Raw genomic sequence first — 23,487 nt, 5'->3', positions numbered from 1 at the left:
TAGAAAACTCTGAGGTTATCAAATCTCATATTTCTTACTATACTCATAAATTTAAATATTTAAATTACTGGGTACTAGTCTTAAACTCCAAATGGGATGTGCAAAGCTATAGTTTGGCAAGAGACCTCCTGTTATGATATTTTCCCACTTTTGCTTGAGATTATTATCAACCTTTGCTTTAAGTGAGATTCATTTCCCAACCGGGTCCAGTCTTTATTTCAGCAGTTTCATCTTCCTTAAGACCCTCTGAACTGACCTATCTTTGGATATGTACAAGAATTACTAAACACAAAGAAAACCAATGGATAATCTGTGAAGATATCATGGGGCATGAATTTACAGAACTATGCATTTATCTGAAGAAAGACTTATAACCAGTAATGGTGTATTTTTAGTTTTTAGAGTTTTGTTTGCTTTGTTTTGTTTTAATAAATGACATATTCGGCAAAAGTTATAGAAAAGAAGAGCAAATACATTCTAAGAAATTATAATAGAGAAAGGGCCTTAGGGAAGACTGAAAATGGGAATCAGATTCATAATTCCATGATTTTTAAAGAAGCATTTACAGGTTGAGGTTGTCAATCCCTTTATATCCCATGTAACCCAAAGAATAAAAGAACAACATATGGATACAACTTAATATTGCTTTTAATACACATATTCTAATTGATTTTAATTAATTCTACTAATTTTTTTTCTAAACATTTATATATCTTTTTTTCATATTAGAACTGTTTAGGATATGTAAGCCAGGCAGTCTTTGATTCCTGTGTTTAAAAAATGAACTGATTTCTACATTACAATAATGGAAATTGTTGATTTGATTCTAATTCAAGGTTTACAGTGTCCTGAAGGAAGAGGACAATTTATGGTTTGGGAGGTAAAAGCATGCATACCAAATTAGTTTGATGACAATTATAATTGTATTTCTTTAGGCACAATTACTGAAAAACACTTTTTAAGGACATTTGTCATCTAACAATTATAAATTTGGCAACAGTTACAACAACAAAAGCTCCAGAATGTTTAAAAGAAATACAAGAAGCAGAGGCATACTTTCAAGTGTCAAAAAGAAATATGGGATGGTTTGAGAAAAGCAAAAGTCTTCTTGTGATGAGGCTGACTAAAATGTCTCTCATAATGGGAAAAGTTTCACTCTCAGACTTGTTAATTTGATTTCATGTTCGAAGACATGCTTATTATAAAGAATATTTAATTTAAGGTTTAACAGTAATTAAGCAAGCAAATATGCAATATTTCAATTAAAGTTGAACTTGTTTTGTCTCTTAAACAAGCAAACTATCTAAAAAGTAGAGGCTGCCTTGTAACTGTTTCCTCTCTCACCAATTGCCACATCTGAATCTCAATCTCATAAACAAATCCATCAATATATAGAGTATAAAATTTGCATGTGAAATGGAGGTATTTTAGAAATGTTCTCCAGTTAATATGGCTTATAATAGCATCAAATGCATGCCTTTCACAGATGGCAAAACTTCTTGGCCAAACCCTGTATTGCTTTTATGAAAATATCAAATATATACATACCTTATTAAATTAGAAATGAGGCCTATACGTCTCAAAGCATAGAATTTACCAGTTGCTAATATTATCATAATATTTATCTTGATGTAAAAATAACAACTGTTGAAAATACACACACAAGAATTTTAGAATTTGAGAATATATCTTTTATTTATAGGATGAGAGTGTTAACTCTGAGAGAACATGGTATAACGAAACATATTTAGGACAGCATATTACTTCAATAAGTAACTGTGGTAGTAATGTTATTGTTAATTTGTATAATGTGTGTATATATTTTTCTGCATTTAAATTTTTCATTAATGTTTTTCCTATGAATATGATCAAATTATGACATCTATCATAAATAAATGTCATATTTTATTTATTTTAATTTTATATTCAAATGTTTTATTTTTCATCTTCTTTCCCCACCAAACACACTGATATGTAAATGTAATTGAGACACCTACAACTAATCTATGCAGTGTTGAATGCTGCTCCTGCAAAATACTCCATAAGCTAAAATTAAGTTACTTAGATATGTGGCAAAAAACCATGAATATGTGAGATTATATAGATTTGTTTTATATTAAAATAAATGCACAATATTTGAGCCAGCAATGCAAACTTATTATTTACATAAATCTTATATATTAATTTAGAGAGTATCATTAAAGTTTGTAAGTGTGCACATTTACACACACACTCATATACATATGCATATGTGTACATACTTATGTATAGTAACTCCTAAAACCTGTAAATGAAGGTTAGGTTTTAAAGGCTAAAAATGTGTACATGGCTGCTACAGGATTATACCTGTAGCATTAATATTGATAACAAGATGGTGTACATTTGTCAGGCTTTTTCTTTTGATGTCTTAGGCAGTGAGACCACCTGGAAATAAAAATGAGAAATAAATTTAAAAAACACACTTCATAATTAAGATATCCTTTAACTAAGGTATGTCTGCCAACAGTAAGGGGATAACTGATACGAAAAAAGTATGATGGAGCAACTGGCTTAAGGGAATGTAGTATAATGGGAAGAAAAATGTCTGTCATATAGGTACCCCATACTTAAAGTCCTTCTTCTAGTCCTACAAGAATGTTCAAACTTCCTAGGTTACTATTTGTCAGGATCGAGTTACAAAAACAGAAACTATTCTTAGTCTTTCAAAAAAGGGACATTTATCAAAAGTAGTTGATCATATAGCTGCATTAGGTATATATGATTTACTGCATTGACATTTCTTTTTAAGATCATTAAATGATATCATACAATTTAGCTGAATAGATATTAGGGAGTGAGAATTTTATTGTTGTTATTGTTTTCTCGTTAGAAATTTTAATAGTATGCTTTGGGAATTATAAGGCTTTATAAGGGCTTTTTGTTATTTCTTTAGTGGCCACATATGTTAGTAATAAACAGCCCCTACCCAGTGTCTATAGACCTGCTTTACAATATATTGTCATATATATATAGTCGTATATGTGTATATAGTCGTATATGTATATATTGTCATATATGCATATAATCTAAGAGCTTTAATGAACATATTTTATTACATATGTATAATCTGAGAATTGAAAATGCTCCATAGACTAACAAATCTAAAAATCACAATTTAAAAATGAAAAAACTGAAAATTTCTTTTAAATATGTTAAATAATGTGTACTTTGATTTATATAGGTCATCTCTTTGTCAAGTATATATGCATGCTCACATAGAAACTCATACACACACACACATGCACATATGCTTTCATAGAAGATAGGTATTTAAAGATGTAAAAATAAAACAAATTTTTTCCACTCTGAATGTGCCCAAATTACCAATGTACTTTTTCTTTGCAAGTGCATACAATCCATTTGAAATATGCATATATTTGTGTATGTGTATATATATGTGTGTATATATACACATATACACACGTACACACATATTTTGAAATATATTTTAGAAGATGTATAAATATAATTTACATACAAATATAAACTATATATTTCAAAATATATATTCAGAATGATTTTCAAATAATCTACAGAAAATATTTTAATTGTAAATTTCAGTATGATAACATACAATGTCTGTATTATTAACAAATAAGTACACAACTAAATAAAAATGTTACACTTTTAATATAGCTATAATTTCCACAGGAATTTGAACTAATGACATAATACCTATGACACATCTCACTAACAGATTGAACAATAAAAGAATTATTGTCAAAATAATGAGATTCAAGTAATTTAAATGTCAAAACTTTAAAAAATATTTACTTTAAAAATCAGATACTTTTTAAATTAAATTTTATTTTTTAAGCGACATAAGAATTGAACATATTTGGGAGATACATAATAATGTTTCAATACATATAATTTATAGTGATCAGATCAGAGAAATTAGAGTATCCATGGTTTCAAATATTTATCATTTCTTTGTGTTGGGGACAAAATCTCCTTTTAGCTATTTGAAACTAAATGGAATATAATGTTCTTAACTATAGTCATCCTACAGTGGTATAGAACACCAGAAATTATTCCTCCTACCAAGCTGTAACTTTGTATCCTTTGACAAATCTCTCTCTAGTCTCCCTTTGCTGCAGCTTTCCCAGCCTGTAGTATCCTCTGTTTTATTTTTTACTTCTATGATATCAATTTTTTTAGCTTCCACATACAAGTAATAACATGCAATGTTTAACTTTCTGTTCCTGGCTTGTTTCACTTAACATATGCCCTCCAATTCCATCCATGTTGTCCTGAATGAAAGGAATTCGGTTTTTATGGCTGCATAGTATTCTATTGTGTATATATACCACATTTCTTTATCCATTCATCTGTTGTTGGACACCTAGGTTGCTCCTATATCTTGGCTATTGTGAATAGTGCTGCAGTAAACATAGGGTGCAAATGTCTCTTTAATATACAGATTTCCTTTTTCCAGTAATGTTATTGCTGGATCATATGATAGTTCTATTTGTAATTTTTGAAGAAACTCCATGTTGTTCTCCACATGGCTGCTCTAGTTTACATTCCCACCAGCAGTGTCTAAGAGTTCTTTTTTTTTCCTGCATCTTCACCAATATGTTATTTTTATTTTATTTTGAGACAGTCTCACTCTGTCACCCAGGCTGGAGTGCCTTGGTTTAATCACGGCTCTCTGTAGCCTTGAACTCCTGAGCTGGAGCAATCTCGAGTAGCTGGGACTACCTACTGACATGTGCCACCACGCCCAGCTAATTTTTACTTTTTAAAATTTTTTTGTAGAGACAGAGTCTCAATATGCTTTTTAGAGACAGAGTCTCGATATGTTGCCCAGATCTCAAACTTCTGAACTCAAGCAATTCTCCTGCTTTGGACTGTCAAAGTGTTAGGATTACAGATATGAACCACCACGGCTGTCATATTTTTTGTCTTTTTGAAAATAGTCACCCTAATTAGGATGATTTGATATCTCATTGTGGTTTTGATTTGCATTTCTGTATGAATAGTTAATGTTGAGCATTTTAAAAATATACTTATTGACCATGTATATGTCTTCCTTTGGGAAATGTCTGTTCAGATCACTTTTTCATTTTTTAATCAGATTGTTTTTTTGCTGTGGTATTTTGTCTTATGCAAATAGTATTGTGAAGTATTAATGAAGTAAGACAATTTTATTCAAGGACCAATCTCATGCAAATACATTCAGAGCTGTTCTTAGTTAATTGCATTTATAATTTATACTTTTTATTACCATGTGCATTTCTCTAAATTTAGTGAAATTTTACTATTTTATATTTTTACTCAGTGTATATACTATTGCTCATGAATTGTTGGAGTATAATAGTTAACTATCCTTAACTAAGTCTTATTTATTGAATTTATATGTTGCTGTTTTCTATAGGAGATAAGATTCTTTTTTTTACAATATGAATGGAATCATTGCTGATTTTCTATGAATATATGAATTGAATTTTCTCAGATAAATCTTATGTTTCTTTTGTGCCCACAAAGACATCTGGATACTCATCAGAAGTGTAAAAATTCCAACTAGAAGAAAACAGAAATAATTATTATTTCTTTCTTATTTCTATGAAATAAGTTATATTAGGAAAAGGATCCCTAGCATGTTTAGCTTTTAAGATGTTTCTCAAATGTTGCATAATTTCTTATCAATTTTCATTATTCATACCCATTCCCAAGCAATAGCCAATCAATTTCGCATGAATGAGTAAACACAGAAAATACATTAAAAACTAAAAATGAATCTACATATTTTATATACCACTGCCACAAAATATTACCAAATAAGGATTTATTTTTGTACTTAAAAATTTTCAATAATAGTTGCCTATATGCATATAATATTCCTGTACATGCACATAATACAATAAACCACATTAATTGTGATTCAAAACTTTTGTACAATATAACAAAATGGATAAAATGGACATTACATATGTCCCTTCTACTATATGGAAATCATGCAATTCAACTTCTTAGTGTGTGTTAAAATGCTCAGTATTCAAGATGAACTCTCACACACCCCAACTCTTCCTTTGAAGACAAAACACATACACATGCCTGTGCACATGCACAAGAAGAAGTTTCAGGCGAAATGCGTTGTTATCAAAACTTCTTCTAAGCAAAACTTCATGGCTTAATAAATACATTTGGATTACAATTCCTGGCTTGCATTAAGCAACAATTATACAGAGACAAAGAGCAAAAGTACTTCAATATATTTTAATAGTGCTAAAAATCAAACTCAGTATGAAACTATGAAATCCTTTTACAACCATGCTATACTTTAGTACTATAATAACTTTTTCTCAGAAACCATTTATCCTAAAGATGCATTTATTTTGATTAATTGTCAGTATATCTAGGTCTTACCTGGCAGTGTTTGTGTCATGACTGTGAAACTAATCCATGATCCAATCTGTTATATTAAAACTTAAATTAGCACATACATAAATGGAATCTAGTAATTTGTTCACTTGTGGCTTTAATAGGTAATTTTAAGGCTTAAAATATTAGAAAACTTATAGATAGGAATACGTTTTCAAGAAATAATTTAATTTTTACATATAAAGTCATAAGCAATCTCATAAGATGGGATCATATTTATAAGAAAATGAAAGACATAGTTTAATATTTGAAAAAATTGTGATTGAAATGTTCTATTTTGTTATACCATGATCTATGGATAAGACCTCTATATTTTTCCTGTATATATTAATTTATAATACATGTAAATACATAAGCACATGCATTTAGTATATCATGAATAAGATTCAAGCATTTACATACATAAATAACATACCTCATAGGTGTAGTTAGGACATGAAACCAGGAAAAACATCCATGTGAAGGGGTTATAATTTGGACTTGGGAAACAGGCATTGTTTCCTTTTTCAAAGGAAAGTAAAATGTCAATGATGCTACATATTGCAAATCTGATCATATGCTTATTATATAACACTAAGTTCCCCAAAATAACTGTGTACCACATGAAATGTCATCACGTATTTATAGCAACCTATTTTGCAAATTACTCAGAAGAGACCCAGCTTTAAATGTTATAACCTTTTGACTCAAATAAAATAGCTGTCATTTTCATACCATGTCTATAGCTATGTTGCTGTAACACTGCAGAGTACATAAGGATAATCAATTCTTTAAGATCTTAAATATATATAAATTATTTTTACATTATAATGATTGAAATAGTACTACATGCTGAAATTATAAAGTGTGTTTTAACATTTGCCCACCTCTTCACATTCCCCTTTACTATCAAAGAAGATACATTTGTTTGAGATTATTAAATACCTCAAAATTCCCTGTATTAAATTGGTGAAAGTCATAAGGAATTTTATAAAGATGTCATTTATACCAGAAAAGTATGCACACCTCTAATAAAAGGATTACACTGAATATCAGTATAGTTAATATTCTGAGATACTACGTTTCTGTTCAGCAGTCAGGATTGATAGTTACATCTCTCATTATACTTCACATATTGTCACTTTATTTTTGTTAATTATTTTCCCCTTTCAATTGTTTTTAAGAAACATTTTAGATAACAAATTTTTAATGATTTCAGGTTGAACTTGGAGCTGTGACATTTGTAAAAGTAAATATGAATTATAAAATTACTGTTTTATTCTCCATACCAAGATTTAATCAGATAACAAATCAGCTAAATTCTTTTACTTATAACTCTAAAGTCATAATAAAATGTCAGTGTGTTGTTTTCAAAATTGTAACAATTGCTGAAATATCAAAGTTAAAAATTATGCTAAGTATTGTGCAGATTTTACAACTGTTCATAAAAATAAATATGTAGGCCTTTCGTTATTACTGACTTTTTACAGCATTTTTGTAGACACCTTTGTGTAATGTCCTATATTAATAAAAAAAAGATAATTGAGGAATCTACCCAAGTTATAGTCACTGAATTTCAGAGGCAGAAGGTTCAGGGAATAGTCTGCTTTAGAGCCTGTAGTTTATGAGTGTTCAGCCCCTAGAGGTGTGGAATGATCAAGGGTCTATAAATCTACATTTTTTCCAGACCTAGTTTGTAGATTAAATAATGGATATGCCTTATGACACAGAAAAATATATGTATATAGATAATATTGTTTCAAGTATACACAGTTGCTGTTAACTGTAATATTAAATAAGTTTAGGAGTTACTAATTTAATACTTACATTCTTCATAAATGTTCTCTCAACCTATAGTTATTATAATAGAGCTTCTATTAAATTAATGTCAGGAGGTTTTTTACGTTAAAATGCTGCCCCACCAGATTCTTCTTTAGGCATACAAGGTTTATTCCATTGCTTCAGGGAGTGCTACTGGCAGAGAAACTTCAACTTTCAGTACTCCCTATAGTTGGAAGCAACCTCACCCAAGGTCACACTCACTGATTTAGCCTTACTACGGTATTTGATCAATATTGAAAATTGATTAACTCAATTCAGAAGAACATGGATTGTTCATCCCAGTTTTAGAATGTCCCATGCAATCATTGGAGACTTGTTGAGACTATGTCACTCTCAATTTCCTACCTAAATATGATTTATTTCTTCTATCCAGAAAACTACTCCTTAACAATCCTCCTGAGTATTAATCTCCATCCTGGCATTTGCATTCCAGAAAACCCAGCTTACATAGCTGGCACCAGGAATGGCCCAAAAAGCAGATGTTGGAATGGCATTTTAGAGTTGAATGACTTACCAAAAGGCCTGCAATGAGTACTCCATAGCTGATGGTAGGTGCAGACAGACAGCTAATGGTACAGGGTAGCAATCCAAGTGTAAAAATCTTTTACTACTGGTATATTGTTATGTTATAGTGGTTGAAAACAATATTGTATCTGGTCTAATATTACAAGTGGGACTGAATGGCTCAACAAACACATCTAAAACAAACTGCTAATTGGCAATTAAAAGCCAGTTGTGAAAGTTAGAGGTCCACCTAGATAGTATACAAAGAGGCTCGAAGAGGGCAGAAAAAGCTAAGGAACAGGTCCAGGTCTTAATTGCAAAAGTAGTCAAACTCTAAAGAACGTACAACTCCAATCCAATGCAGATCTGTTAAGTCAAGTTTGTTTACCACAAAATCTTGGAATGTCTACGTTTTCATAAATTCCTTGAGCCTGCAGAGGTGGCCCACTCTTCCCTATGAAAGTTGAGCACACCCTTCCTTAAAAGCAACACAGAAGGCACTACACTGCAAGAATACCCCCCTTGAAGATCTCCCCTATCTTTTCTTCTAGCCACTACAACTAGGGTTATATCACAATATAAACTACCTGAGGCTGTTCTGGGGCTGACAGAGAACAAAAAAGATAATGCCCCAAAGGAGCTGCAGAACCTACCCAGCATGAACCAACAAATTATAGGAGAATACACATGGGGTTGGAATCTGAGGGTGTTTGAAAAGAGGGGTAAAGTATAAAATTGAATAAAGATTTGTTTATGTTTTCGGAGCACTGTCCTGGAATATAGGAGTAAATATCCCGCTAAGATTGTACAAACACACTAATAATATGCACCTGGAAGCATGAACAAAGCAATGGCCCACAATAAGCAAAGAAGAAATGTTAGAATTTCCATGGCAGGCTGGGAAAGAAGGTGCTAAGTGCCTTAGAGAAATAGGAATCCTAGAGCAGATAGTCTACGCAAGGTTGAAAAGAGAGTGCTTCTTTCTAGGCAAGGAATTTTTCCCCCCGTTTCATGTTCTCAGGTTTCTTGTCATGTTCCACGGGAGAGCCAATAGGATGCACCACTTTTCAAACATACAGGGAATATGGTAGTGAAAGGAACACCATCATCACTAAGATTCGCATTGGCTCTTTGCTGTATCAGGCTTACTGTAAGTGAAATCATCTTAGAACTGAAATGACTAGTAGTGAACGGGATTAAAGGACCCTTCCTCACACCACTCCCTAGAAAATCAAGGCAGTTCCAATTACAGTACTTAATTGTTCATGAGCCAAAATGAATGGCCTGTTCGTAGGAGGCTTGACCCACAGAAAGTTATGTTTGGCTAGTAGAACACAATGTCTCTAGAAGCTACATAGTTGGATACCCAACAATGCTATTGCTAAATTTAGACAAAATAAATTATAGATGAATAGTTAAGAGACTTGAGACAGCTGGTGCAATGTCAGATCTACTATTCCTTTCCCAGTATTGGAACGTGAATCAGTTCTAAGACTCCAAACTCACTGAGGGAAGAATAGTCTGGGAGGAAAGATATTGTAACACCAAAACAAATGCACACGATAATGATTTCAGTGATCTTTACTAAAAGGACTTCATTGACTCAGGGAACCATATACTAGAAAAAGTGGCATTTTCACATTTTAAGGACTGTTAGACAAAGTGAGTTCACAAAGGTAATTTATCCAGATCATAAATAAATAATAATTGGAATATATATACTTTGTAGTTTGCACAATATCTACATTTGCTGAAGCTTTCTTTCAACTGTCATACCCTCTGAGAAAATGGCCTTCACTAAAGGGAACTGCCTTACAAGGTCTTTTTCTTCCCCAGGTAGACTCATGTCCAACTTATCTGTCTCCAGTCATTCCAACTCTTGACACCTCTACAGGGATATCCTAGCTTCAGATACCCAATAGAGTTGACTGAGTCCATTCTTGTGACTACATCACAGCTCAACTTCCCCTTTGGCATGGTTCTCATTCCTTGCCTCTTTTCCATAATTCCTAACAACCTTCTTTTATACAAATTTCTGCCACCTGAGAACATGACTCATGACATTTTGTACAATCAATATTAAATGGTTCCCTTCTAGACATAACCATGCCTAAAGCATATCTAATAGATATTACAACAAACTCCAATTAATATGTTAGTGAGGGAATAAAAATTCAAGACTAGGAGACACCAATTTAGAGCTGACACAGGAACTGATAAATATTTTATGTAAAGAAAAATAATGCATTGAGTATGTAGCTATTAAGAATTCATAATCAAAAGATGAGAGTTCACTTTGAGAAAAGATCTGGGACGTGATAGATCAGAACCCTGGATGGGGAGAAATTGAATACAATTATCCGAAATTAGTTGAGGCTAGAGGTTGTCATCTTGGAAGACATTGTTTCCAAGAAAGAAAATGATGCCCAGAGAAGTTTGCTCAGAGAGGGAAGGCATCATGTGGAAGCTTAGAAGGGAAGGGAAAGAAGGAAGCATGTTCTGGGATTCAAGGAATTTAGAAAACAAGGATGTTAGAGGATGAGAAGACACAATGAAAAACCTCCTCTGTTTCCAGAACACACTTTGTTTTTCAGAGATTTCAGTAACCTCATCTGTAAAAAACTATGTCATTTTTCTTCAAAGTCAATTCACACATTTAATAATAAATGTAAATCAATCAGCATTTACATGATGCTTCTGTGTGAATAAACTAGAAGGTGTTTTCGATTGCAGACAAAAACTAACCCCCCACAAGGAAAACAAAACAAAATTTACAGAACAAACACACACACAATTACCAAAGAATGTAACCTTAAGAAATCCCAAAACTGAAAACAGATATGGAAAAAAACAAGAAGATATAATACAAAATAAGAGATGATTGTACTCAAGAAATTGTGGACAAAGAATAAACTTTCCCAGTAATATGAAATATATTTTCATTTGCTTAAGAATGTAATATTCAACAGAACAGAGGATATTAAGCAGATAAAAAGAATAGCCAAAAAAGGGACAAAGATAGTGAAAGGGAAAGTGATAGAGAAGCTAGAGACAGAAGAAGGAACATAGGTACAGTGTAACCCCCCTCATACTCCACAATGTAATAAAACTAATTTTAAAATTGTAATTTGAGGAAATTTTTTAGAACTTAAAAAAAAAACATGGATTAAGCTACTAGAAGAGTACCTAGTGATCTGGGGAAATTGGTTGGGAATCATCAACCCTTAGACACTCCCTCAAAATTCACAGACTTTTATAATAAATAAGTCACCTGCACATCGAAGCAAAAAAAACCATCATTTGACAAAGGAGAGAGAAGTAGGTTGGCATCTGATTCCTGAAGAGCAACATACAAAGCAAGATAAAGAGTGAACATTAAAAGAGGGGGGCCTTCTTACATGAACAATTTCAACATTACCGGATGGCTTAAAATTTTCATTTTCAAATGATGACACTATATTACAGATAAATGAAGAAGCTTGAGTTGATTACATTGCTAGTCACCTAGATAAGACTAAAATTTGTGATATTTCTAACTTTGGCAATGCTAGCATTTTATTAGATTATATTGTGTTTTGCTTCTCTACTAAAAAAATTTAGACTCTCAGATATTTTTCACTTGTGATTCACATGCATCCAAAGAAAATTCAATGTATCTGTGAATTTGGATCAGATAAAAATGGCATTCAATCTCTTAATGAAATATAGGCTTCACTCCACTGCAAATGAGGACCACAAACTACAACAGCATTGGCCTTACATGTAATTTTTTTTCACCAAGATAAAGCACAGATATTTTTAAGTCACAGTACTCTTCTTTTTAAATCTGCATATACATAATTTATCACCAATACTCAAAAAGTTGAGTACTCATCACAATATTATGTAATGTGTAATAACAAACATATGCTTATATTATAGCTTTTTCATATATTCATCATTGTTCTAATATAATAATTTTCCCTTGTAATTATATGTATTCTATTTTACATAACAACTATTCTGGAAAATGTTTTATATGTTTCACTAGCCTGCCAGAAGCGTGGAAGGCAAGAAAATGTTAAGAAATTCAAGTTGATGTTGAATGTTTATCATTTCTATTTGAATTTACAATTAAATTATATACTATATAGGGTTAGCAGTTGGGAATCCCTACATGTAATTGAGCCTAAATGAGATGACTGATTTACCAAAAATATCTTTAAATAATGGAGACTCTGTAAGCTTTTTCAAATATATAGGTGAGTATAGAAGTAACTGAGTTTTTGCATTGTTGAAATTTGCTGTTTTATAATGGAATACATTATTAAATAAATGTGGTTATGTTATACAACATTTTAATGGGCATTTCTCACTGTATGTTTTTTGCTAATGACTTATTACTTGCTGGTATTTTATGTTTATTTTAGTCTATGGAAATGATGTTAGACAAAAAGCGAATTGGAGCAATTTTCTTAATTGAGTTCAAAATGGGCCATGGGCCAGACACGGTGGCTCATGTCTGTAATCCCAGCACTTTGGGAGGCCGAGGCAGGCAGATCACCTGAGGTCAGGAGTTTGAGACCAGCCTGGCCAACATGGCGAAACCCTGTCTCTACTAAAAATACAAAATTAGCTGGGCATGGTGGTGTGCACCTGTAATCCCAGCTACTCAGGAGGCTGAGGCAGGAGAATCACTTGAAACCACTTGAAGGCAGAAGTTGCAGTGAGCCAAGATCACACCACTGCACTCCAGCCTGGGCTACAAGAGCGAGACTCCATCTTAAAAAAAAAAAAAAGAAAAGAAATACAAAATGGGTCATGAAGCAGTGGAGACAACTCACAACATCAACAAGACATTTGGCCCAGGAACCGCTAATGAACACACAATGCAGTGGTGGTTTAAGAAGTTTTGTGAGAGCCTTGAAGATGAGGAGCATAGTGACTGGCCATCAGAAGTTGACATTGACAAACTGAGATGAATCATCAAAGCTGATCCTCTTAACAACTACAGGAGAAGTTGCTGAAGAACTCAACATCGACCATTCTACAGTCCTCAGGCATTTCAAGCAAATTGGAAAGGTGAAAAAGCTCGATAAGTCAGTTCCTCATAAGGTGATCGAAAATATATATATAAAAAAGTCATTTTGAAGTGTTGTCTTTTCTTATTCTATGTAAGAACAATGAACCATTTCTTGATCGGAATTTAACGTGCAACAAAAAGTGGATTTTATATAACTGGTGATGACCATCTCAGTGGTTGGACTGAGAAGAAGCTCAAAAGCACTTCCCAAAGCCAAACTTGCCCTCCCAAAAAAAGGTCATGGTCACTGTTTGGTGGTCTGCTGCCAGTCTGATCCACCACAGCTTTCTGAATCCTAGCAAAACCAGTATATTTGAGAAATATGTTCAGCAAATCAATGAGATGCATTGAAAACTGCAATGTCTGCAGCCAACATTGGTCAACAGAAAGGACCCAATTCTTCTCCATGACAGTGTCTGACTGCACATCACACAACCAATGCTTTAAAAGTTGAATGAATTGGATTACAAAGTTTTGCCTCATCCACCATATTCACCTGACCTCTCACTAACTGACCACCACTTCTTCAAGCATCTGGACAACGTTTTTCAGGGAAGATGCTTCCACGATCAGCAGGGGGTAGAAAATGCTTTTCAAGAGTTTGTTGAATTCTGAAGCATGGATTTTTATACTACAAGAATAAACTACTTTTCATTGGCAAAAATGTGTTGATTATAATGGTTCCTATTTTGATTAATAAAGGTGTGTATGAGACTAGCTATAATGATTTAAAATTCATGGTTCAAAACCACAGTTACTTTTGCACCAACCTAAATATACTACTGACTTTGAAATGTTCTCCCAGGCATTGATATTTCAGTGCCATTGTGTTTTTCAATGAAAGATTACCGTCATTACAAAAAAAAAACTAAAGGTAATTTGAAATAGTAGGACTGTAAATATTGTAAAAATGGGATCAATATTGAGAGTTTAGTAATTTGGATATTCATCAAATGATTTTGTACTGCTTTTGTTCTTATTCATTAGTTCTTTTATTTACATATTTAAGTGATATTGTTGTTTAGTGTGGGTGGGGAGGGTGATAGTGTGTGTGCACACTTCATTTTAGAGAAATCATTATTAGAGAATAAGACTTGGTTCAAATATTTGGAAAAGCCAGACATAAAAGGGAAAAAAATGTGGCACATGTATTTCCAACTATTGATACTTTGATTTTTAAAGATTTTTTGAAGTAAGATTATAAAAATAATTGTTAACATAATTCACTCTAAAGAAAAGAAAAAGAAAAAAGAACTAACCTGTGTGATTGGGATGAGACAACATTACATTGATGAAATGATTCCCAGCTTCACAAATCTGCAAAACATTTTAAACACTTTCAGTGTGATATACCTCTGCCTATTTTTTAAAAAAACATATTCTAGAGTTATATAAAATCTGTGTTGTACATTAATCCCAAAGATTCAAAACATATATATTTTATTCTAATCATAAAGAGAAGTATTTTTTTAATTATAACAATGAAAGAAGCTGTTGCTGGCATATATTGAATAAAAATAATTAGTCACAACAAGTTGGAAATTCTGAAGATATTTTTCACGCTGTTTGATAATCAAGTTTAAACTGTCTTGTTAATCAGCTTTGTACTTGTTACTATGGAGAGACTTCCAGATCATACAGAGCCAACTCTTGCTGAAGACAAATTTGGCACAGCTTTGTATTAATCTCAGTTCATTAACAGTAAAAATATTTCTAGTGAAATGGTGATTGTTTGATTTCCAGCTAGTTTCAGCTCAGTTTGGAAAACCTACTGTGAGCAGTGCTGCCACAAAAAGAAACCTGCTGCTTATCTGTCATCATGACCTCTTGATCATATGCACTCTACTAGTTGTCCCTGTTAATAGGCCACTATGTCCCTCCAAGATCAAAGGCTTACCACCATCCCCTGAGACTAATAATGTTCCCAGTTTGCAACATGTGTCCTGTGAGGGTAAGACCTTTCCTTTGTCTGCCATATATACCTCATCTGATTTAACATAAGCTATGTATTTGACATATAAATACTATGTTACTGATAACAGAATATGTTATTCAAAATTGTTATTGTTTGAAGTCATTCAACTTGAAATATATCCCAAAAGTTGAGCACCCATTAAACTCAGTGCCTTTAATGTTATTAATCTCATAAAATATATCGGATTTTGTTCTTTTCAACCATTTCTGTATGCATTTTTCATATATAATAATAGTTCTATGGACTTTAATTTCAGGATGTTTCTCACAATAAATAACTGGTATATATTTCAACACTTTCTGAATTTTAGGAAAAAATAGATTGAAAGAGAAAATTTAAATCCATTTTCATCATCTAGAACTGTTAGGTAAAAATGCTATTTAAAATAATCATCTTCAATAAATTAATTCACCCAGGACATAATGTAAACAAATACACCAAATATATTAAATGTGTATTTAAAGATCCAGAAAACAATACAAATACAAATTTTGTACCAACATAACTACACAAAATAATTATAGAAAAGGCTTTTGGTTTCTTAAGTTATCATTAGAAAGACAAAGTGGAATTTTGAATTTTCAGGTAATACTTTTTAAGTTGAAATTTTTACATGTAAATGTGGATAAGTGTGTGGGCTTTTGTGGCATGAACCTGCATTCACATGCCACATGTTTAATTTACTATGTATGAGAGATTAAGTGAATTTCACATTTGGAATTTCATTTCTTCACCTAAATGCAAATATTAACTTCTGTCTCTAGAGAATTCATGACAATTGAATAAAGTCAAGTACCCTGCACATCCTATTTGCTCAATAAAATTATTGTGATAATTTTAGTCATCAATTTAATCAATAAAAACTTCCACAGATTATCCTACAGTAATCGCACTTGTCTAGACTTCATTCTAACAAATCGTTAGCACTACAAAACCCATAATTACTAAACTAATGGTTTGTTACATTTCTGTTTAGTCTTCGTATCTTTTGTACATCTTTCAACTTAGACAGCTTGTCATACTTGTTTTCCATCACTCACAGTGCCAAACACAAAAATAGAAAATATTAAAAAAATTTATTAAAAAGCAAGTTGTTACCAAAATTTGTGAAAAAATAAGTTTTAGAAATTATAATTCTTCTGATGAAACATATTTGTTTTGAGATTATTAATATTTTCATACTCATTCAAACATCAAAATATTTTCTTCTTCCTGCTTATTTATCACAACAAAACTAAATATTGGAATGTCAATTGTTTAACCAAATAATGAGCCATGAAAAAAATAGCATGTAGGTTTAGTTAGAGCCTGGATAGATTTATAACAACACCAAATTTTTCATTAGGTGAAACTGCCCCTAGAAGAAAATATAATTACATACTAAAACAAAAAATATGAGAGAGAAAGGTAGAAAAAAAAGTGGTAAAGAAGCCAGCTTTTCCATTTTGCTATCTACTGATGAAATGCTTACATGGTAAGAGTGGGGAGAAAAAACAACTATATCTCTGTGCTTAGAGATTCTTAAATATTAATTTAGCAACTTCTTAAGGATTTTAAAGAGCAATAATAACTAGTAATTTCCATTTTAAGCACTGGCTTTTACACCTTCAGGTGAATCCAATAGTTTGTGATGCTAACTGAATTAGATAAAACTGGTGATATAATTTCCTTTTAGGTAAAGGCTGAGTAAGATCAAGAAGCTCAGTCAGTGCTGTAAAACTCAATGCATTGTTCTATTACTGATTATAATTGCAGAGCCAATTAAATGTGAAACACCGGAATATTTCTCAGCATGACATATATTTCTCCTGGATTGATTTTTATCTAAATATGTCTTCATTTGGCATACAGTAAGTTTAAAAAGAAATTTAATAAACAAAGTTTGGGGCAGATGCTATGAAGAACTTTGATTTCACATTATTAAAAGTTAAAATTATCTTACATAATAAAACATGAGGTGCTACGTATTACCTATGTGTGGCCCTTATGTGACACAGATGTTCAAGATATTCTAGACAATAAACACATAGTAACGTAATAAAAATACTAAGAAAACATTGCCCAGATAAATTTAGAAAGAAATAGTACTTGAACACTACATGTAAGAAGCAGCATCATTTTCCTACATTATTATAGTATAACAAATTAAGAATATTAAATGGCTTAATCATTCACAATTAAAAATTTTCAATAATTGTACTTTTAGTCAAAAAGTTTAACCTATCAAATAAAAATGTTTACATTTTCTAAACACACTCACAGAACTATAAGCAACCCAGGGACATTGACAGAACTGCTTCTGTTGCCAAGAACAAGATGGCCTAGATTTATTTAATAAAAAGTAACCAGGTGCTTTTTGCTCTACAATGTGGTTATATTTAACACTAATAAGGTGTACACTAAAATAGTTAAGACGGTAAATAATATGTAATGTTCTTTTTCCCCATAATTAGTAAAAAATCCACTAGGTGCTAGTGTTTTAAGTAATAATGAACTTTAGGATGATAAATAAAAAAAATTTAAATGAACCTTATGTTTTTATGCACAGGCGTGGCTTAAAGCAAATTTAAAAATATTTATTTGTACTTATATCATATAATCTTTATTGAGTAATTTGAATACTTCTTGCTTCAAACTAGTATTCATTTGAATAATAGCAGAATGTTAACGAACGAATAATCCATTCTATTTTCTAGAGTTATCGTCATAAGGATAAATATAAAATAAATTGTCAACTAATATGATATTGAAGAATCAGTGTCTACACACAAAAATAATCTTTTGCTTAAATAAATACTTTGGTCAAAAAAGTAAATAAAAACACTTACTTTTTCAGGACCCTCTATACTCTCATTTCTCTGACCTATTAATTTTATTTTTAATCAGTACTTCCAAATATTTAACAATGTTCAGTGTAGGGCAGTATCAAATTAATAACCTACAAAGGACTTTTGTTAATGTATATTATTATAAGTGATGTATTATGCAGCATACTGTGCTCTACAATTTTTTTTAAAAAATACACCCTGTTAAATCTCACTCTCTCAGGTTGAAAGACACAATTGAATTATAATATATGGGATTTCAGCAATAAAGTTGCTCATCTTTTACTGTTAAGCATTGTGTCTTGGTCAGTAACCCGCTGTCATTGTGGAATGATACCAATTACCAATGACTAAAGCAAGGGGTCGAGGGAGGACAGCTTGCAATGATCCATTTTTACAATATTTAAATATTGTTAATTTTTTACAGGCCTCATCAAGTTGATCATTCTCTTCCTTAAAGAAATGAAAATGATGTATCAATAGAACAAAACTCATATGCCCTAATATAGAATTGGTAGCCATCAATTAGTCAGGCTCCGTCATTTTGTGTTAGTAAAATCCTTTTGGTTTCCACAATAAAAATAATTAATCCTTATACTGTGATCTCATAATATTTTCATAGGAATGAAAATGATATTTTATCTTTTAATGTAACTGTTCTCACTTTTATATGCATTGATATTGTTAATATCATTATTAATTTTTGGCAGGTGCTATATATATATAAAATATATACATATATATATATATATATATTGGAGACGGAATCTTGCTCTGTTACTCAGGCTAGAGTGCAGTGGCATGATCTTGGCTCACTACAACCTCTGCATCCCGGGCTCAAGCAATTTTCCTGCCTCAGCCTCCCGAGTAACTGGGATTACAGGTGCATGCCACCACGCCCAGCTAATTTTTATATTTTTAGTAGAGACGGGGTTTCACCATGTTGGCCAGACTGTTCTCAAACTCCTGATGTCAAGTGAACCACCTGCCTCAGCCTCGCAAAGAGCTGGGATTACAGGCGTGAGCCACAGCGCCCGGCCGGCAGGTGCAATATCTTATAATTTTATCACTGGAGCAATAAGTAATAGTCATTGTATTAATTTAATTGAAATGTAGACATTGCTAAAATGTTCCTTACACTAACACTTTTCATCTTTTTCCTTTGCCAAACATTTATTCACTGAAAGAAAATAGGTTATGATGCGTCTTTGGCAAAGCATACTTATATTTTCCTGTTATAGCTAGACATCAAAATATGACGTAATAGGTACCAACGAAGAAACATGTCGTAATAATATACTCATGGTTTGCTTACAAAGGTGTTTCTCTAATAAACACTTGCTTTCACGGACAAAAAAAAAGTGTCTGATGAATCTTCAAGAAAGCATGCTTACATATCTTCTAAAACTGGAATTGTAAATCTGTGTAGTGTGAACCAATGTAGAAAGAAACGTGGTAATAACATATGCTCAGTTTGTTTAGAGTTTCAGTTATTATTATTTTACCTATAGCAACAATGATAGTAATAATAATTATATCTTATGTTTTATTTATTTTACCTGAATCAATATTTCAAAAATAAGGACAATTGTAGCTAAATATATTATTACAAAGTTTCACTTAGGAAATTTATTAACTATTCTGATCTTGGACAATATAATTTCTACTTTAATAGATAATGCATATCCACATAGAATTAAGTGCTTTTGACAATATAAGCCAGTATCACAATGCTTCAGCATTCATAAACATTTTATCTTATGATAATTTATATTACTATGTTCATAAAATTATAAACCTTTTTTCAATTTGTACTTTCTGCACTTTTATTATGAAGCTCGTTCATACACATTTCTATCTTTTATACAGACATAAAGATAACATGTATTGTGCTTTAAAAGAAATACATTTAGTGTAAATTTTGGGTTTAACCAAAAATACATGTACTAAACAATATATTTTCACTTTGCAAAATAAATAATGGTAAGACTCTAAATAAAAGTTCAGATATTGCATTTATATTATTACATAATGTGAAATATATGTTAATATTTTAATATATGTTATGAACTTATTTTTTGTATGAAACAATTATTTTATTGCAAAAATTTTGATATAGGAGATGTTATTATCAATCAATAAAAATAATTCAAATCATTTGATTTTGGAATTTGCTTAAGGCTTAAAATTATTTCATCTCTACTATGATGGTCCATTTCATTATCACAACCTTGGAAATATCAGAATTATTTTTTAATTTATAGAGCTCTCATGCAATACTGTATAACATAAAAATATGAAAAATAGCATAAAAATAGCACCATAAAGTGAATATCTTCAGAAAGAAAGTTAGTTTACATACACTAACTCTGAAGTAAATGATGATTGAAAACATACACGATTTTTTCACAGGAGTTCTTTTTACATTAGATTCGATATCACATATTCTAACAAGTGAAATCTCTATAAGTTTATAATCACTGCTGATTTTGATTTAAATCATTACTCTTATATTTCTGCAGTTTGGAGTAAGTTAGTCATAGCTCAAAATAGACAATTGTTATAAATTATAATGAAATGAATGAAGCACAATATTGCCATTAATTTTATATCTTTAATTAGTCAACTAGTTTGCAAAATAAATTTTTAATAAGTAGTGATCCCCAAAAATTTAAGTATAAAAATTGATTCCTATGTATGTTATTCTTTATATCAGATGCTTCAGGAAATTTGAGATGAGAGCAAAATGGCAAATGATGAAAACACACAGAGTACTAGACTTTGTTTTCAGTCAACAAGTATAAATCCTTTTATTGGTACCTATCAATGGTAGGTAAGTGATCAGAAAATTTGTCATAACCAAATCTCAGTAGACTGCTGAGAATGAAAGCACTGAACTTTGGCACCATTTTTTCTTTCATGCATCTTATCCATAAATGCCAAATTTCATAAGCAGTTTCTTGGTCTTTCTGTGGTTTATATAGTAGGGACTTGCTCTCCTGTTTTAAAAGCTATGATACGTTGTTCCCAGCATCCTCTTCACTAATCAATGACCACTTCTGTACCCGAGGTTCTTCTCAGCTAAATATTACAAAAAGAGGTATACCTACTTGATAAAAGCATATTTTTTTTCTTCTCCAGGACCATTTGCATTTTAGGAATAATTTTAAAACACCTAAGTTACTGAATAACTAATGAGAACACTGAAGACACAGAGGCTAGGGAAACTAGGGAAAATAGTTATTTTAATTACTTTGTAAGCCATATCTTATATGTTATTATCAATTTCTTCCACTTCCTTCATTTTTGAAGACATTAAGAAAGGCTAGAAAAAGAGTTCCTTTTTGGTAAAATCCTCATTCTGCAAAGAATTGGCAAACTTTAATTGCTTCTGGAGAGTAAAAATAAAGTTAAGGGTACAAAAAGATAAAGAAAATAGGAAGGTTCTTTAGGTAAAGTATATTTTGTTTCGCAATTGTGATTTTGGTATTTTTATTTGTTGGCTTTTGGGTGGAACTGGATTCAGAGGATGAGGTGGGGTCATGGAAATATAAAGAGACTAAATTATAAAATGTATTCACAATATTTACATCAGACAATAAGATTGCATCTAAAATTTGTGTGGAAAGTTATTCTGATGTCTTCATAAATTTGCCCGTATTTGATTCTCCTTAATTTTTCCTGTAGATTTGTGTTACCCGAACATATCTGAGGATCAAACTTGTGTTGAAAGTTAGAACGAATTTAAACCAAGGGAGAGGTGATAGACTATTTCTTTTGATATAATAGAGATAGAAAAAAACCTCACCAAAATGGAAGAATTTTCCACGAAATAGGAACCTGATTTTACAACATATTATGTGTACGTTGTAAATTATTTTGTTTTCCTTACAATTTATTTTGCTTAATATGTTAGAAAACTCAGAATAGTAGTAGAAAAAACCAGAGGGAGATGAAAATAAATTTATAACCATTAATAGTCTACAAAATAGATGAATCTGACATGGGTAATCGAGAATTAACTACAACTCTATTCAACATGGTTCTTCTATTATCTTCTTACTAGGTGATAATCTGATTTTACATAACAACAGGGACAAAATCAATTTAAATGAATAATACTTTCTTCATCTTATATTAAAAGAGTACATAGGTCAAAAATAAGAATAAGTTTTGTTAATATAATGCTTTATCAGCAAAAAAATAGCATTTACAATTAAGTCTTTTCTGGTTGAATTGCATATTATATAAGATTGATCCATTAATTTCTCCTTTGTTTCTTCTGTACAATATGGATTATACTATCTATTGTTAGTTTATGTTACAATAAACAGTACATAGTAGAATATAATTTCAAATGCATTGGACTTGACATATGCTGACTATTCTTTCCAAATCATTTGCACATATAGTACTTATAATAACTTTCAAACATACATAAACATATATTCAGTTATTATAAATTGAAGAATAGACTTTAAATTGTAGAATGTTATGCTTTCAATGAATAGCAGACCTCTTTATGTTTATATGCAAACTCAATCAACTAATTGGTTATTGTTATTATGTCTTATATTGGATTCAGTTTCGTAACACTAATATCTTAATATCATATATTATTTGTGAAAGTTAAATATGTCTTAACAGTAAACACTACTAAGAAATTTCAGGACTAACAGGTCTTCTTTATTTCTTATGACAATTTATGTGTGTAAAAGAGTCACAGTGGTCATTCTATCTTATTTCTAAATTTGGTTTTCTATGGAATATAACTACATTCAATTTTTTCACTTTTAAGTAAGGTTTTCACCTATACTTAATATTATGCTATGTATAATTAAAAGCACAGGTTTTAATTATATTACTTTCAATAT

The 23,487-nt window shown here is 31.2% G+C and overlaps 1 protein-coding gene across 7 annotated transcripts in view; it reads right to left on the bottom strand.

The window, feature by feature from the left end:
- Window positions 1-1,672: 1,672 nt before the first annotated feature.
- TECRL (trans-2,3-enoyl-CoA reductase like) overlaps window positions 1,673-23,487 on the bottom strand; it is a 136,506-nt gene continuing 114,691 nt past the window's right edge. For 2 of the 7 annotated variants that reach the window (XM_031010257.3, XM_055384207.2), the window contains 4 exons: window positions 15,073-15,130; window positions 6,842-6,927; window positions 6,412-6,457; window positions 3,827-5,565 (listed from right to left, as the gene is read on the bottom strand). In XM_031010257.3, the coding sequence (XP_030866117.1) occupies window positions 5,438-5,565; window positions 6,412-6,457; window positions 6,842-6,927; window positions 15,073-15,130 (318 nt within the window). In that variant the 3' untranslated portion in view covers window positions 3,827-5,437. Of the gene's footprint in view, window positions 2,425-3,826; window positions 5,566-6,411; window positions 6,458-6,841; window positions 6,928-12,915; window positions 13,778-15,072; window positions 15,131-23,487 lie in introns of those variants that run through there. The other 5 variants (XM_019025107.3, XM_055384212.2, XM_055384209.2 and 2 more) reach the window with 4 other exon arrangements.

The sequence above is a fragment of the Gorilla gorilla genome, chromosome 3, assembly GCF_029281585.2.
Source record: "Gorilla gorilla gorilla isolate KB3781 chromosome 3, NHGRI_mGorGor1-v2.1_pri, whole genome shotgun sequence".
In the NCBI taxonomy this organism is placed as follows: Eukaryota; Metazoa; Chordata; class Mammalia; order Primates; family Hominidae; genus Gorilla; species Gorilla gorilla.
This window is presented reverse-complemented; position numbering and strand designations above follow the sequence as displayed.